Here is a 17536-nt window from a genome sequence, read left to right on the forward strand (position 1 = left end):
AGTAGAAACTCAGGTTTCAGTTACTGATAATGCAGGAACAGCGCTTTCCTTTTTTTGTGTCTTTTTTTCCCTTGGAGAAACAAAGTAAGCATTATATGCTCGCTATCTGTGAAGTGCACAAAGTAAGAGGGTGTTCTACCTTTAGCTCAGATTTCAGATAGCAGTCTGTCCGCATAGGGTGCCTGGGTGTTAATGCTTGACCGACTGAGCTAGTGTGTGGTATGGAAACAAACAAACAGTAGTTACAACTTCAAATGTGTCATTAAATGTCAGGAATAGTAATCAAATTAAGAAAACAGTACTGTTCAATAACTTCAAGTGCTAGAGAATACATTAGCATCACAGAGGCTGCTCAGCTGCGCAGGGGACAGATCACAGCCTGTCAAGTATGTGTATTTGAGAAGCCGAGGCTCAGTTTATCCATATTGAATGTGGGGAAGCATTGTTTCGAGCTCTCAGAGGGTTCGTGACGTATGGCCTTTTTGATGTGGAAGAAGGCAGCTCTTGTTGCCACTGAAATTCAAAATTGGCATTAACGTTATAATCATTAAACATGTTTTTTTAAATTATCGGGGTTGTTTTGTTTACTTCCCAAAATAAAATGTAGTTGTGATACATAGTTTAATCAACAGTTCCAACCGTCTTTTTTAAACCCATTTAATGTTTTGTTTCTGGCGACAATGTATTGCTTTGTTTCTTTGCTCCTCTGTGGACAGAAGTGGATCACTTGCAAAGTTTTTCTTTTCAAACCTCAGTCTGAGCTGTCAACATACAAAGCATTAAAGTAGACACAGCTCTGAGCAACTTTGCTAATCAACTTTTCTTCTTTTGTGACATACAAGAAAAAGGTGGCTCAATTTATGACCTGTAATTTGTAATTTGGCCCCATGTAAGGTAATCTGACTAAAAGCTTGTAACGAGCCAGATCTGTTTCTCAGTCATAAAAACAACTTCCTTGTTTTCTTTCCTTTGGGATAACTGGTTCAGAGTAGTATTCTGTGTTATTCCCTGGATGATTTACCCAAAATAAAATTTTTATGTATTGACTGTCTGTCTGTCTCCTTTTTTTCTCTCTCTCTCTCCAATGGAAAATTTTGGATTCACAGTTCAGACTAGGGTGTGTCAAGAAGCATAAAATATTTTAAAAGTTTAAAAAACTTTTAAAACTTTTGAAAGGTGTGTGTGTGAAAGTCACAACCCTGACATGTTCCTTTGATATTACGCATTATAGTGTGAGATTATCAGCGGTCACTGTGTGCTTTGAAATTATTTTTTAACCTTTCCTTTGTGCACTGTACAGGCTGTTTATTCGCTGTTGCTGGGAACCTTCCTACTTGGGCTGGGCTTCTTTGTCGTTGATTGGATGGGTGGCAATCTGATACCTGCTTGCAAAACAAGGCAATAGATCAAGATGTCATGAGCTATGTGGGTTGTACATATTTCGACGTAGCTTTTGCACATTATGTACCTTTGAAAAAAGAAACCTGACAAGACGTACAGACTGGATCTTTTATTAGAGACATGAGGAAAAGAATGCACATTTGAGTTATTGTTACAAAACTGTACTTGCTTGTTGACACTGACATAGCATGACTTGGATAACTTTAGATTCTAACACCATTCACTGTCGTTGTCAGTAAAGGCTATATTTATATTCAGCGCAATATAGGCTAAACAACTATAGTTGACCATAATCTGCACACCACAACATTTATTGAAATCAGCATCCCTAGCGTACATCTTGTGGTCTCATTGCACTCCAACAGCTGTTATTATTAGGAACTGGCTCGTTGTGTTTTAGAATTCAGTGGTGAACATCATGGCGGACTTCTTCATCATCCTCCATTTCATCTTCTTCGTATTCACCCATTTCATCAGCGGTGGCATCCTGGTACTGCTGATACTCAGACACAAGGTCATTCATGTTGCTCTCAGCCTCAGTGAACTCCATCTCATCCATTCCCTCCCCTGTGTACCAGTGGAGGAAAGCCTTGCGGCGGAACATGGCGGTGAACTGCTCTGAGATCCTCCTGAACAGCTCCTGGATGGCGGTGCTGTTGCCAATGAAGGTGGCGGACATCTTGAGGCCACGGGGCGGAATGTCGCAAACTGCAGTCTTGACATTATTTGGAATCCATTCCACAAAGTAGCTGCTGTTTTTGTTTTGCACACTCAGCATCTGCTCATCCACTTCTTTCATTGACATACGGCCACGGAAGATGGCTGCCACGGTGAGGTAGCGTCCGTGACGGGGGTCACACGCTGCCATCATGTTCTTGGCATCGAACATTTGCTGTGTGAGCTCTGGCACGGAGAGGGCACGATACTGCTGACTGCCCCTGCTTGTCAGAGGTGCAAAGCCCGGCATGAAGAAATGCAAGCGGGGGAAGGGCACCATGTTGACAGCTAGCTTACGGAGGTCAGCGTTGAGCTGTCCAGGGAAGCGGAGACACGTTGTCACACCACTCATGGTGGCTGATACCAGGTGGTTAAGATCTCCATAGGTGGGTGTGGTTAGCTTTAAAGTGCGGAAGCAGATATCATACAAAGCTTCGTTATCAATGCTAAAGGTCTCATCTGTATTTTCCACTAGCTGGTGTACAGAGAGAGTGGCATTGTAGGGCTCCACCACAGTGTCAGACACTTTCGGGGAAGGCATGACACTGAAGGTGTTCATAATGCGATCAGGATACTCCTCACGGATTTTGCTGATGAGCAGTGTGCCCATTCCTGAACCTGTGCCTCCACCCAGGGAGTGGGTGAGCTGAAAGCCCTGAAGGCAGTCGCAGTTTTCGGACTCCTTTCTCACCACATCTAGCACAGAGTCCACCAGCTCAGCTCCTTCGGTGTAGTGACCTTTAGCCCAGTTATTTCCTGCTCCACTTTGACCTGCATGAAATAATTTTTAAAGACAATTGATGTTGAAAAATATTGTTTTAGTTAACACATCTATACACATAAAGGTTTTACATTTGTGACCAAAGAATGAATTGACTGACACGAAGTCTTGCACAGACAATAGTGATACGCAATGGATCATAATAAATTAGTGATTATTTAACTTTTTATCTGGCATCAAGATGAAGTTGATAGTTTTGATATGTCTTGTCAGTTGTTGGATACAAAATATGTTACAGTTATTCATAATTATAGCCCAACAATTTATCGATACGTTGATACTATCAGCTGATATTTTCTATTTGCCAGTCTATCGGTATCAGCATTAATAAAAGAGACAGGAGAAACACCCTTCAACCATGTTATGAGTGTTGTGGCTGCATAGTTTGTCCACCAGAGGGCACTCTTCAACTTCCCTGTACGCAGTAGATATTCACAGCACTACAAAGATCATAGAATATCGGTATCTATATTGGTCTTGAAAATCATCGACTGGATGGTTCGCCATGAAATTAAGACCAGTGGTCAACACCTGCCATAATTTTGTCAAACGTTGCCAAATGAAACTGGCAAGATAATAAAGGTTCCCACTTGTCTGATATGTATCGACAAGCTAAGAAAACAGCAGCTGTTGTGAAATTTTAGATCTTCTAAGTAACAACATCAGCATTGCCATCTTAATAATATTTCCATGTGTGCACTACCAGTTCACTCAAAACAAAAGTGAGCCTTGGTGTAGTTTTACAAAACTTCTTAGAAAGCTGATTAAAACTTGGCAACCAATTTGTAATTCAAAATAACTTATTTCTCTGGAAAGCATCAGTAAGTGATTTATCTGCCATTTTCAACTTGTTAGCACTTGTTATCCCGTGACAAAATAGATTGTCATCTTTGGATAAATGTTTTTGGCCCTCATATTATTATTTGCTTTGTGTTCTGCTGCAGAATCTCCACATAGACTGTATTTTTGCTAAGTCACCACAAGAGCTGTCTCAGTCGACACATGGGCAATGCATCACCGAGGGACTGCAGGAGCTGTGTGCTCAGAATATATAGTACTGTGCAGTGCAGTGGAAACGAAGTGCAGCTTCATTGTCTGTGACAGTAGGTCAGACACATGCTGCACACATGCACGGATGACTCACACATGTGGAGTCGGTTCAGGATGAATGGTCTGATCCAGATTTATTGTCAACTCACCGAAAACAAAGTTGTCAGGCCTGAATAGCTGCCCAAATGGACCAGAGCGAACTGAATCCATGGTTCCTGGTTCCAGGTCCACCAGAATGGCTCGGGGCACAAATTTGCTGCCTTTGAATACGAGGACAGGGAGGGATGTGGAGGGGTAATGGATGGAAATATCAACAGTCTCAGTAACCTCAGCAACACCGGCAGTAAACCATGAAGAAAAACCTCAGCATATTTCAAAGATTCGCAAGCAGCATTTCCTTAAAGATACAAGCCTCTCAATTAAGCTGGGAATTCAAAGCGTCTTCTGTTCTTTTCTTGCTTTTTGCCTTGCCCCACCCTTTCTGCCTGTCACCCTTCTTGCAAAACTGCTGCAGCGTGCTGCACAGCTTAATCTAAACCAGTGGGGTTTTCAAAGTGCTGAGTCTTGCAGGATGTATTCAGACACAGAAGCAGTCTTCCTTGACTTTGCCTCGTTTCACTTTCTTGCTCAGTGCTGAAGTTTTAATGTTGCTTATGAATCTGCACTTTTTATTTTAAGGACAATTTGTTTTGTTCAGTCTGCATTAGGTAGTTACCCCCCGTGACACTGAAGCCGGCATGCAACATGGAAACAAAGAATCAATAATGCATGCTGCTGGGAAATAGGATATGGGTAGATTGTTGTCCTTTATTGCCAATGCAGATGAGTAAAAGGTTGGATATCAACCCTGGGTGCATGTGGATTGAGATGTTGACCAAAAACATGAGGCCTAATGATGAAACACATATACTAATTCTTTATTATCCCTGCGCCTTTATTTACCAGGCACTGATTGGCTGCTTGATGTACGACAGCTGTGAGCAACAAAGCAGGTTGTATTTAGAAGGACCTGCAACACAGGCACCAGTAAAATCAGATACTGAGCATGAGTTCAGCTATACTGAGACTGCAGATACCTGTGCTCCCTATAGAGAGACAGAGGGGGAGGGGTGAGACAAGACACAGAAAAAGAGATTTTTTAGCAGGTGCACTGTCCTCATTTGTGTCCCTTCACTCATAGCAGAACCTAGTTTCCACTGCAGCTAAATTAGTGACATGAGCAAACTGTGACAGTCAAATGAGGTCTGTGTAGCATAAGGCCATGCAAGAATAATGATCAGTGGTTAAAAAAAGCTGCTTTGTGTATAGTGGAAAATTCAAGCATGTGGTTTATATTAAAGCAACATTTTCCTTCTCACCTGATGCCTCATTGTAGTAGACATTTATCCTCTCCAACTGCAGCTCACTGTCACCTTGGTAACTACCGGTTGGATCGATGCCATGTTCATCACTTATCACCTCCCAGAACTAAGACAAAGCCATTACTATTCATTAGCATTTAAAAAAAAATTAATTTACTTATTTTTTTTAGAGTAACACAGCAAAAACGAAAACATGAAGCAAGTTTGACGTGTGTGCGTCAGGCCTTGTTTTAGTTTTTGCGCATCTGGTGGCACAATGACGCGCAGCAGCGCAGGCCACATCACCTGAAAGATCAACCAGACTGAACCGCTCCATATAGGTATGTTAATCCGTGATTGATCGATATTAAACTCTTAAAGACAGATTTGTAATCACTTCGATTTAAATGTGCCGAACTAACCGCGCTTTGTAAACTATTAAGGCACACAAACGCGGTGACGTTCCACATTTAAATGAAAATTACTCCTTTAGATCGCTTCTTCAGAGATTAAATGAAGATATTTATACCTTGGCCCCAATCTGATTTCCGCACTGACCAGCCTGGATGTGAACGATTTCCCTCATGGTGAACTGCGGGTGCGTGCAGGCAGCGTCCTTTCTCGACTTTAACTGGCGTCCACTCTTCAGTGTCTTGCCGCGGTGTTTCTCAAAATCAGGACTTGCCTCATTTCTCGGGTGAGTGTTGAGCCGGCGAGATAGATAAACGTGCTGCTGGTCAGATGACGTTATACACAACGCAGCATCCTCAGCATCCCTGTTAGCCAATGGGAGCGCCCCGGTTTGATGCAGTGGACCAGCGGATCATGCCGCATCATGGCCCTGACATCACCCTGTCCCATACAGGCAAGCATAAAAAAAAGGGCTGCTTTCTCACTCGAATGGGGATGTTTTAAAAGATCCACATAATTAATTTCGCTATTAGAAGATGTCAGACCAGTTTAATGCTCCAGACTGCAGCTGCTGATTCATCCCAGTCGTCTTTTAAGCAGCTACCTGTAGAAACGAGCCCAGTTTTTAAGGCTTTTGTGGGTTTTAAGGCTTAGCTAAGGCTAGTAGCGAACCTTTCCTTAGAAGGCACAGATTCTCCAGCTAGTTGTGCCACTGTATGTGGAAAGGAAAATATCTTAACATTCAGGAAACGTGAGGAGTTATAAATCCTACTTTCTGATGCCATTGATTGCGAAATGTCTCAGCTTGTCTATAACGACTTGAAGCCTAAGGGCTTCGAGTCATAATAGACTGCATTCAAGTTCGCCCATTCCCCCCTTCTTCATCTTCTTTGAATGCCATTATTAGAATACTTGAATAGACTTTAACTTTAAAATGATTTTTTTAAAAGACACAGAGAAGTCATAAATGTCATAAAAACACATCAATATCAACAGCTGATCAATAAATAGTGGTTTATTTTAACAACAGGTATGGCTTATATACAAGTGCATGATGACTGTTAAACTGAAAACAATATGAAACCAAACAACTGGAATTTATAAATGGTACAATCCATGTTTTTGTTTTTTTTGTTATCATTTTATTTATTTATTTTACATTCATTTAAATCTCCCCTTTAAAGAGATCTTAAGTCGCATGGTTAAAAGAAGCAACACCTGAAATGTGTATACTGGGGCCGTCCTATGTGAGACTTTCATCTGCCGGGTTCAAAACAAGTCCTTGCTAAGATCCAGGATCCTTCATCTTATTTAAGCTCGATGTTTCCACACATTTACCGTATTTACAAAAGACATAATCTTCTTCTTCTTCCTCCTCTTTTTTGCTTGCTTTTCCAACAATTAAAAAATCCTATTCTATCGCTGGTGCTAACATTGCTTTGGATTACTTTCACTAAACTTTCATTTTGCTTCAAATAGAGTCAAATAAAAGGATTATTAACGAAAAGTGTAGTTACTCCCATCTGCATGGGAGAAAAGTGAGGAAGCAACATATCTCAGAAGACACTGGTTGCATCGTGCTGTGTCATTAACGTTACAGATGTCGCGTGGGATTTAGTTGATACACACTTCAATTTTTGCAATACACACTGAAATAGAGAGAGATCAACATTCACCGAGGAGGATTCCGAGTAAAATGAAGCTACTGACCACTGCAGTCCACCCACTCTCAACTGCAGATGCCAAGATTTCCTTATTAAATCTAGTGTCAACACCCTTTTCAACATTGTAGACTGCATGCTGATCTATTGCGTGCAGTCTACAACGTTGAAAAGGGTGTTGTCAACCCCAACAAAATCTGACATCACACGATTGCAGGTCATTGTGCTTTCACGTGTAGCAGCACAGCATACACAGGTTTAAATGATCTCAAGAAATATTTAAACAATATTAATGACTAGATGGTCGTCGTTCACAGCCACCCTAGATCAATCAAAAAGTGGAGCCATCGTGGTGTGATTTAAGCTGCATTTGAGTAAAACAACCACAGGTAGGCTTTCGCAATCATTCAAATAAATATCAAAGGATATGCAGGCTTTAGTCAGTGCAAAGTTGAGTTTGATAAAAGCAAAACTTAATTCTAGTGACTGAAGTAGCTGTAAGGTTTACGGAAAATCTTCCGTCAAGTCGGCTGTTGCGTTTGACTCCTGAATGACACCTTAATAGAACTCCAAATACTCCCTGGATATAAGTAATTATGATACACTGTGATCATTTTAGCACATTTGAAATGACAACACATCACTCAGTTGGCTCTAAAGTTTTACAGTACAGTGTAATTATTATTATTATTAATAATAATGATCATTATTACGAGGATTGTTGTAAACAGTGGATTATCTGTAATCACACATCCTTCCTTAGACAAATATTACAACCTCCAAAGCACAAAGTACTACAACAACTGTCAAGTTTCACACACATTTAAGTCAAGTATAATGCTGTCCGCAGACGGACATGGGCTTTGGAAGGAAAAGTGCCTCCTCAAGCAAAAGTCTATCAATTTAAGAATATCAGTCGGTTAATCTGACTGAACGGTTGTGACCTGTATTTTTAAAATGTCGTTTTGACAAATGTAAGAAGTATTGCATTTTTTTTTCCTTCTTTTAAGGTAAACTTAGTTGTGCATGTGAAAGTATGAACACCCCGACGTTAGTAAGCTCTTAATGTCGGACCACGATTCGGAAAACACAAGGTTAGTGGTGCTGCGACATTTGGCAATCGCGTCAAACATTTTCGAGTTTAGGTTCAAAAATATTTTTTTTTTAGGAAATGATTTTTTTTTTTTATCTTCTTCTTCTTTTTTTTAAGCTTTTTTGTTTGTTGCCGACACATTCACAATAAATTTTCATGCTTAGTCCCCACTTCGAAAGATAAAGTGCCACCACACCGAGGTGCCACAAATACTGTAAGAATGAAGTATAGCTCTGTACAATAAGGGCACGCCATGAGAGATTATTCAAAACAATACTTTGAATTTAAAAAAAACAAAACAATCAAGCGTAACAAGTAATTATCAATATACTTACATTAATACATTTACAAAAAAAAAATCAAAAAACATTTGCATACCATAAATTTCATTGGCTTGAATGATTGGAAAAATAAAAGTTTCTTCTGACCGACAAAATGTGGGTCATTCTTTTTCCACCAGTATCACTGCTCATATGCATCACAGATATGCTTTCTGTCAATTTTAATTCATCAAATGGTGATAAATTGTTCATTCTTCTTCTTTACTTCCTAGTTTTGGAATAGGTATCCACATATAGCCTATAGCAGGAGAGAGCACTTAACAGTATTCTCCCAAACAGGCAAATACTATATCACTAAAGTTTTGGCACTATTTCTACACTTTATTTTGGTCAGGGTAGTTTTTTGGCATTTTCTTTTTAAGAAAAAAAAAACTATTCCAATTCTGATTGCTTACCTCTATAGCAACAAAAAGCACTTTGTAACATTCAGATTTACTTGTCCATCCATATAAAGCAACCTTTTTGTACAAATATCTTGATATTACCTTTGAGCACAAGTACCAGTGATTTTTGTTTGTTTGTTTGCTATTAGTACCATTGCATTTCTTCCCCAGTGCTGATGACACGTCTCAGTAATTATGGGAATTGCTTTAAGTCTCTTAAAAATGACAGTGATTTTGTCCCCGTTCATTTACGTCAGAGTAGTTAAAACGCTGGTGATTTCCAGTGACATTCAACGAAGCGCAGAAGTTACTGTCACATTGTCACATACCAGCCTGTGGCATTCTCCCGCTTGCATGGTCTCATTAGGTGGCTAAATGCACAAAAGGGTGCAGCAGCACTGAAAAAACTAAATACAAAAATACCCAAAACAAAACAAAACCAAAAAAAAATGAAACTTTGCAAACATGTTAACTCAACTCCAGGTGGGGAACAGTCTTCATTAAGTGCCTGCAGTCTAAGCAGGCCAGTTCCTGTTCCCATTGATGCAATGTTCATGTGGGTGGCTGCCTCCTGGTGAGACAATTAAAGCTTCAATTCCTGGCTGAAGAAGTGGATCACGATGATGCCATGCCGTTGACAGTGCTGTTTTCTGTGCTGGCACTGTCCCTGTCCCTGATCGAGAGAACACCCGAGTCTATGGGGGAGGACACCGTCCAGTCCATTAGAGAGGAGGGAGTTGCGTCTGTGGAGGCTGAATCTGTGATGGAAGATGGTACTGAATCTAAGACGAGGCGAGCGGCTGATCGTGGTTCAGTGTCTGTGACAGTCAGAGTGGTTGATTCTAGAGTGGAGCTACGTGCAATGTCTGTGACGGGGAGAATGGAAGGAGACTGTGCTGCATTGTTGACTGTATTTATGACAGCGCGAGTGGAAGAGTCCTCTGAGTCAATGCATGGAGGAGGTGTGTTTGGAGGTAAAACGTATTTTTCTTCAACGCAGGGAGAGGTAGAATCTAACTGAGGTGGCCGGGAGTCTATGAGAAGGAGGGTGGGTTGATCTCTTACAGAAGGAGGAGATAAATCCTCATCTCCTCCATCCATAGGAGAAGGAGGACTGTCTCTTATGGAAGGGGGAGAAGGAGAACCCGCTGAAGTGGCGTGAGTATCCTTGAGCAAAGGCGGGTCAGATGTTGTGCTTATATTTTCGATGTCATTATCCAGCGGGTTCGGAGATTTTAAAGTGGAGCTCGGTGGGGGCTCGATGATGGGCGTGGTGCAGATCAGCAAAGAGGAGGGTACAGTTTGAGGGACGGGGGGAGTGGAAGAATCCAATGAAGCAGCAGGTGTCATTTCTGCTTCTCCTGTTGGGGATTCACCACTGTCATTCATTTCAGGTAGGGATGAATCTAACAGTGGTTCCACAGACTCCAGGACGATTGCAGGAGGTTCTTCTGCAGCAGCTAAAAGTGGGTCTGTGACACACGGGGCTTTGTGTAAAGGAGTGGAAGACAGCAGGTGCTCTTTACTGCCCTGTGTGACGGCGTCTTTACCCAGTGTCATCATGTTGCCCGCAGATGAAGATGAAACCGAGTGACCGTTGGGATCTTTAGGGCCAGCCACAAAGGAGTGCATCTCGATTAACTGCATACCTCCAGTCAAATCAATAGCTGAAGAGGCAGTAGAGTCCATGATGATGATGGGCGCTTCATGAAGTGGTGTGTCACGCACTCTTGTGTAGTCCCTGGTGCTGTCAGACGTGTGCAGCAATCCAGGTTTCCTCGGGGGAAGCAGGGGTGGACGGGTGTAGTTCTCGACATCAGCCAGGGTCTCGGGGAGTGGCTGATTGCGCGTTTCAGGCAACAGGAGAATGCAGATAATACAGATGAGAGTGCAGCAGGCAAAAATTATGTGATGAAGGAAATAGCCCTTCTGATTGTGGAGTTCCATGATGGGTTCAGTAAGCATGCCAAAGCCAGCGCTGGCCAGGACCAAGCCTAAACCACCACCCCTATGGGAAGACAGAATATTTATTAGCTTGTAATATCAATAGAAAATTGGGATGACCTCACAAACCTTTAAAACCTCTCACAAATATTGAAATTACTGCAATTTAAGTGAATCACAACCTGCACGTTGTTCTGGAAAGCTAAATCTGGTATTTAAAAGCAGTTTTGTTTTACCCTCCTCTTCTTTTCTGCCTTTTTCCCGAGGAGCAGCAGAGAGTGCTGCAGCACCGTCTACACCCTCTACTCCATGTTCAAATTCGCTTTCCTGTCATTGCCAAAGTTGGCCACTAGATGGTGCACTTCACACATTGTTAGCAGAGCAATGCTTTAAAAAAAAACTATATTTTTATACATCAAGTGCTGTGTCACACATCCTCAAAAGGCTAGATAATTTGTGCAAGTTGTGGATTACATTTGATACGGAGTTGTGAGTCTGTCTTTTCTAGCAGTTCAGGAATTTCATACCGATATTAAACAGGAGGAGGAGCAGAATGGATGGTCACGATTAAAAACAAAAACAACAGCTACACTAAAAAATGAATTATAAGTTCTCCAGAACAATGAAACAGATTTTTAAAACAAAGATTTTGAATTGTGAAACACTTGTCAGCCTGAATATTGTTTTAATCCTCTGCAAAATAAGAACACATTTTCCACATTATCTCCCCTCCTCTGGTGGTACGGTCTTGCTCTTGCAGTGGGTTTACCTGATCACAGTGGGAGTGATCTCAGCACAGAAGAAGATGCTCAGGGCGCTGACTGCGTGGGAGGAGAACATACCGATAGCGGAGAAGCCAATGGTGAAATGCGTATTCATTGTACTTGTGGTATCTGCAAAAGAATCAGGAGACACAAACATGGAGATTCTTCACTCAGTACGCTGTGTAATCAGTGAAAGGACAACAGTGGTGTATATGTAAAAATGTGTTAAATTTACTTTTCAGGGAAAATGATTGCAAGTATTTGCCAAAATTATTATTTTCAAAAATTATAATGTTACAACAATTCTGGTAAATTCAATGGAGTTAGATCAGGCAATGCAATGACAACAAAGGCTATTATTTTAGCTTTTGTTTTGATGTAAGTTCAACAAAAAGAGATATAGAATGAGGAGCTGTTGAGAAATGAATCTGCAAACAATGAGCCAATTTAGCCCAAAGACGGTTTAAATAGGGTGTTTTACAAATAAGACATACTAAAGATGGCATAATGGCATAAAGAGGTGTAGAGGAGAACTACCCTGAAATCAGCTCTCGCTTACCACAGGGGGATTAGTGTGGAGAGATTACAGCGATGGATAAACAGAAGAGAAAAGTAAAGGAAGGCTGGTGGTGAGTTCATGGTTCTGTAACAAAGAGGCTCGCCCTCTTTAACATAAGGGGATAAATAAATAAATTAAAAAGAGAGCCTAGAACTTCATCATGAGTCTCCACAAGGCTTGCATAGGCCTGACAAAATGCTGGGTATCTGCATGAAGCATATTTTCCTAAACCTTTATCAAGTGAATGCAACAGTCTGAGTTATGAGATTGAGATTGAGATATATATATATATATGATATATTATATATTAATTTATATATATATATATATATATATAATTATATATATATATATATATAAAAATTCCAATATATTTTTACAAAATGCAACACTTATGAATATATGAGTATATATGAACAGATAGACTTACTTATTTTCAGGTGTTCACTGTATTTCCCCAACACTAGAAAAATATTGAAAATATGAGGAATCATTAGAAAAGAGTGACAAATAGTGAGAATTAACACATGTTGAGCTAAGCCTTTCAGCACAGCGTAACAAAGGGAAAATAGAACATGAGCATAACCTTGATGTGTTGACTCAGGTTAAACATTAAGTGTAACTCGTTTGTAACTGAATAAACTGTTGCTGGCTGTTTTGATCATCTGAGGCACTTCTGGTACTCACTGACAATGTAATCAAGTTCAGGGACTGAACAGGGACAAAACAACTAAAGGTAGCAAATCTCGTAACAACCATCATGTTTAATGTGTCTATGAATAGCAAAAATGTAGGACTTTTTTTTTTTTTTTAGATGTATGCACTTGTAAGCATGTGTCATTTATACAACATTTGTAAAAATGTTAAAATTGGGAGAAGGAATAGCTCAGTATTAGGTAGCATGACAGAATGACATTTATTACTCACAGTTGTTCTTTAAAAAATATCTGTGAAGTATACACATTTCTATGGGTTCTGTTTTTGTTGCTGTTGTTACTTTTGCTTTGTTTATATTGAGTAAATTACCTTATAGTTACCACTGTAGTTATTGATACAAGCATAACAATGTGCTCTCCATGTGGCCTTTTTTCATTTACACAGCCAGGCTGGCTGGTTGGCCTTGCTTTTTGCTAACTCTGTTGAGTTGAGACTTCATTTTAACTAACACATCTCAGATTTTGCTGATTTTGATCTAACTTTATTTCCCAAAATGTTAAACTATTGCTTCGATTTATGTGACTAAGAGTTCTTTTTGGGGGGTTTTATATTGTGGACTTTAGACCATAGTCAATCTCAATAAACTGCATGAGAGTGGCCTCCTCAAGAACCGCTAGAGCTTTTTCATGTTATAGGAGTTCCTATGTAATACTCACAGTTAAGTAGACCCAACTGCAGCAGAGATGCGAGGGCAGTGATGATCATAAACAGAAGAAGGCCACCGCGACGGCCCATCAGGCAGACCGCTGGACATAGTGCAATGCATGATGCAACCGCGATGCCTGCCATTGTGTAATAGTGTGTATAGAAGTCAGGGAATATGGTGGTTCCCTGAGCTTCAGGATCCATCATGCTGCGGGCAAAGCAGTGGTGGATCCCATAACCAGTTAACCTGAATAAAAAACAGAGAAAAGAGAAAAGCAAGTCAAAAAAAGCGACATCTCAAGCAATACAACGGCTACATCAGGAGACACTGAACTACATCTTTCATAAGGGTACTAAGTAAACTGTGTAAAGCAGTGAAGAGCCGCTTTATTTCATGCTTTCTCTAATCTCAGTGTATTTTGAAAAAAAAAACAAACCCAAAAACCTCACATGTGTAAACACGAATTTATTGGCACACAGAAACACACCCTATGCACACACAAAAAAACAAACAAAAGCAAGCCCTCACACCCTCCTTCCGAGTTGTCTAATGTTTCATAAGGACAAAGCTCATGTAAAATTTATGCAAACAGGGAATCAGGGACACTGTGCACCAAAGCAGAGGTAGAGCTCGGTCTGCCAGGCAAGAGATGAGGTCTCAGATCGAAGGAAGAGTCCATTGGAGATGAAAAGAGAGAGCAGCACAAATATGGAAGGACAAAAGAAGAAACAGCTAAAGATCAATCCTCTATCCAGCCCGCAGGTTAATAGTGGCATCTTGACTCCACAAAATGGCAGGTCTGAGTGGCATTGCACTCCAAGTACCTGTATTATATACATCTTTTCAAATCCTGACACACTCACAAACACACACACACCCTCGTTAGCACACTGACACATAACCCTGTTCTCAAAAAGGCAGAATAGACTGGAAAAAGCAAAAAGCAGACCCTTTATTGGATCCTATGTTGGACTGAAAATGAACTTTATGTACATTAGACTACATGTGTTAGAAACAGGAAATGATGTTTCTGTGTGTCTTGGGTTAAAGAGGAGGGTGATTGGCTTGTTACCAGTATACACGTCTGTGTTTTTTTTCCTTTTTAAATCAATCACTATTGCGCCAAACTTCAAAAGCAATTATCTAAAAGGCTTTAAGAGGGCATTAGTGCACTTGGCATGGAAAACAAACACATCTGCAAAGGCACTGTTAGCGCTGTATATTATTACAGTACATGGGTTTTGGAGAGATGATTGTCCCCATTCACATGTTTTTTTAGCGAAATACTTGCTCATTACACAGTACACATGTATTACAACTGCATGAGTCTGCAGTACAAGAGTCCAGAGGCTAAACCAGCGTGCCTGTAGTCGAGTACTGTGACCGACTGAAAAATGTGAATCATTACATTATAAAACTAAAAATATGACAGAAAAGAGTCTGCAAACTGCAGCAGAAATCCTATATCAAGGAAGCAAAGCATTATGCTTTCATAACCACACACTTGGCTTCATGCTTACAGAGTGTTAAAATGAATTAAAATAAGAACTCTCTTTTTAAATGATCCTAGCATCAAATTCAAGGTGAACAATTATCAGAAAAAGTTAGAGACACAAATAAAGATACAGCTTCTTGATTTATGTCACTGATCTACCATTTCAAATAATTACATGATTTAAATGATTTGCATTCTTTAACACAGAATTATTTTCACATTTTAAGACAGCCACTTACGAGGTGACACAGAGCACAACGATATTCTTCCAAAGGGTCCTCGTCCCAACCATTTTCACAATGCATGTTTTCTTGGGCCTCTGTTGAAGAGATCTTTGTAGTTCTGGGAACAGGAAAACACAGATATTATTAAAGCTTTGCCAAAAATAAAAAAAAAATATCATAAAAATTATAGAACTCACATTTGTTTCTTTTTCCCCCCTATTTACTGTTTCACATATATAACCGGGCTGGTTCTTATTTCCTCACTGAGGGACATTAAATAAAGGATACTTCTATTCAATTCTATTCTATTCTATTCTTATATAACACTATTCTACTCCTCTTGAGCACTCAAAGCACTTTATACAAGTTGCCTCATTCACCAAGTGCTTCCTATCTAACATTAGAGAAATTAACAAACTGTTATTTATTTAATAAATACATTGAAAAAGGAATGAAATGAAAGTGAAAGTGGTAGAATATTTCTTTTTTTTTTTTCCTGGCATTTCGATTGAAAAGTCAACATCCATCTGTTGTTGCAGTGCAGTACAGTAGTACACAAACCTGAATAATAAACTAAGTAGAATTACCTTAAAGTGTAGGCAAAATTCAAATGTTTCAAACCCTTCTAAAGAATAGGGTTCTGGAAAGTTTTGTATTTGAATGACAGTACTGTAAATATAATGAGTAAAAGTTGGACAGTTATCTGGGTTTGAAACCACAGAAACTCTATGTTTTGGTGAGCTCATTCATTCCACACAGGTACCATCCCACAGCTTTGTCAAACAGGTATGGTAACACTAACAGGAGAGCAGCTACCAGCGGGCAACACCCCTGAGCTGCTCGTGATACATGATATAACACACTTAATGTTTTGGTATCAGTCTGCAGGTTGCCACAGTAACACACCTCTGCCTCATGCTAGTTCATTTTTCACATTGACTCAGGCATGCGAAGGTTATCTCTGGCTAACCACTCAGGTTTTCCAGTGATCCCCTGAGTAAGATCAACTGTGCTCAGAGCTGTGCAAATCATTCCACTTTTTCAAAGGGGATCAAGTAAATTGTTCTACATGAATAAGACATGCTTCAGTCTGCTTCTATAGCATAATTTAGTGCTGAGATATTGAAAGTAGAGAAATAGCTCATGCTTCTCTACCGTATGGGGAAGTTTGTACATAAAAAAAAAAAAGATAAACCTACGTCTATGGTAATGCACTTATGTCCCTAAATGCTAAGAGTCAGCACAGAGACTCCGACTTCTAAAAATATGCAGTCAATTTCACACTGTGGCTCCTCTTAAAGCCTTTTATCTCATAGTGGCACTTCCCTTCCCTCATTTTTCAAAAAGGAGTGATAACTACGCAATGGCAGGACAAAAACAGGGAAACAAAGTATATATAATAAACAAACACTTATACAAATCTGCTATTGATTTTCACAACAACACAATCCAAACTGCTTTGTTCTGGCTGGTCTGAGTACAGTTAACATGGGGTCAAATGCCTGACCTACAACCATCTGCCATCTGCCCACTATTGTGTCAGCTCATGTCCACCCATCCAAGCTATAATGATATTAATGAACATTTGAGAGTGCCATAATCCAATGTTCAACACCCAATGCTACCTTTGTAGTGGATTATTTCTGTGTTAGCAAGATGGGAAATGTATATAACCTTGTCAATCTGTCTCATTTGGATAAGCGAAGCTGGGAATAACAATGCAGACCACGCCATTCAAAATAAAGGCCTAGCAGACACCTTTGCAGGGAAGCAGTATGTCACGCAAAACATATCAAAATATAAAATGCAGACATTGAGTCTGATATCTTTAAATTACTGTTGAAGGATTCATTACCTGTGAGGATGTTCTCTGGGTCAAGCTCCACGTTCACTTGATTTTTCTCTACTATGTGTCCCATGATCCACTTGGAGCGACTGTACTGCTGAGTGGCGAGCAGCCAACGCAGTGACTCAGGGAAGATCCTGTCAAAAAGATGGGGGATGTCCTT

At 40.1% G+C, this 17536-nt stretch overlaps 2 protein-coding genes across 3 annotated transcripts in view; both read right to left on the bottom strand.

The window, feature by feature from the left end:
- Positions 1-1495: 1495 nt before the first annotated feature.
- LOC102295499 (tubulin beta-2A chain) lies at positions 1496-6573 on the bottom strand. Of its 2 annotated transcripts, XM_005912691.3 has the most exons (5): positions 5819-6573; positions 5308-5416; positions 5026-5034; positions 4099-4209; positions 1496-2889 (listed from the first exon to the last, which is right to left on the bottom strand). In XM_005912691.3, the coding sequence occupies exons 1-5, from the start codon at positions 5873-5875 to the stop codon at positions 1805-1807; spliced, it is 1371 nt and encodes a 456-aa protein (XP_005912753.1). In that variant the 5' UTR covers positions 5876-6573; the 3' UTR covers positions 1496-1804. The 2 variants fall into 2 exon arrangements, with proteins under 2 accessions (XP_005912753.1, XP_005912754.1); XM_005912692.3 differs by lacking the exon at positions 5026-5034.
- Positions 6574-6697: 124 nt separating this feature from the next.
- The window catches only part of LOC102295187 (solute carrier family 22 member 23), a 38442-nt gene continuing 27603 nt past the window's right edge, over positions 6698-17536 (bottom strand). The window contains exons 5-10 of the mRNA XM_005912690.3: positions 17383-17510; positions 15543-15645; positions 13819-14054; positions 12876-12908; positions 11892-12015; positions 6698-11186 (exon numbers count right to left, since the gene is read on the bottom strand). Of these exons, the coding sequence (XP_005912752.1) occupies positions 9794-11186; positions 11892-12015; positions 12876-12908; positions 13819-14054; positions 15543-15645; positions 17383-17510 (2017 nt within the window). The 3' untranslated portion in view covers positions 6698-9793. The remainder of the gene's footprint in view (positions 11187-11891; positions 12016-12875; positions 12909-13818; positions 14055-15542; positions 15646-17382; positions 17511-17536) is intronic.

This window comes from Haplochromis burtoni, unplaced genomic scaffold (assembly GCF_018398535.1).
Source record: "Haplochromis burtoni strain Fernald_Lab_line unplaced genomic scaffold, NCSU_Asbu1 Contig_3, whole genome shotgun sequence".
NCBI lineage: Eukaryota > Metazoa > Chordata > Actinopteri > Cichliformes > Cichlidae > Haplochromis > Haplochromis burtoni.

What these genes read in the sequence shown, in the direction of transcription:
- LOC102295499 (XM_005912691.3), bottom strand. Translation starts at nt 5,875, where the DNA reads ATGAGGGAAATCGTTCACATCCAGGCTGGTCAGTGCGGAAATCAGATT. An exon ending in GAAATCAGATTGGGGCCAAG is followed by an intron (nt 5,417 to 5,818) that starts GTATAAATATCT and finishes GCTTTGTCTTAG; the next exon opens with TTCTGGGAGGTGATAAGTGA. An exon ending in GCCTGACAACTTTGTTTTCG is followed by an intron (nt 2,890 to 4,098) that starts GTGAGTTGACAA and finishes TATTTCATGCAG; the next exon opens with GTCAAAGTGGAGCAGGAAAT.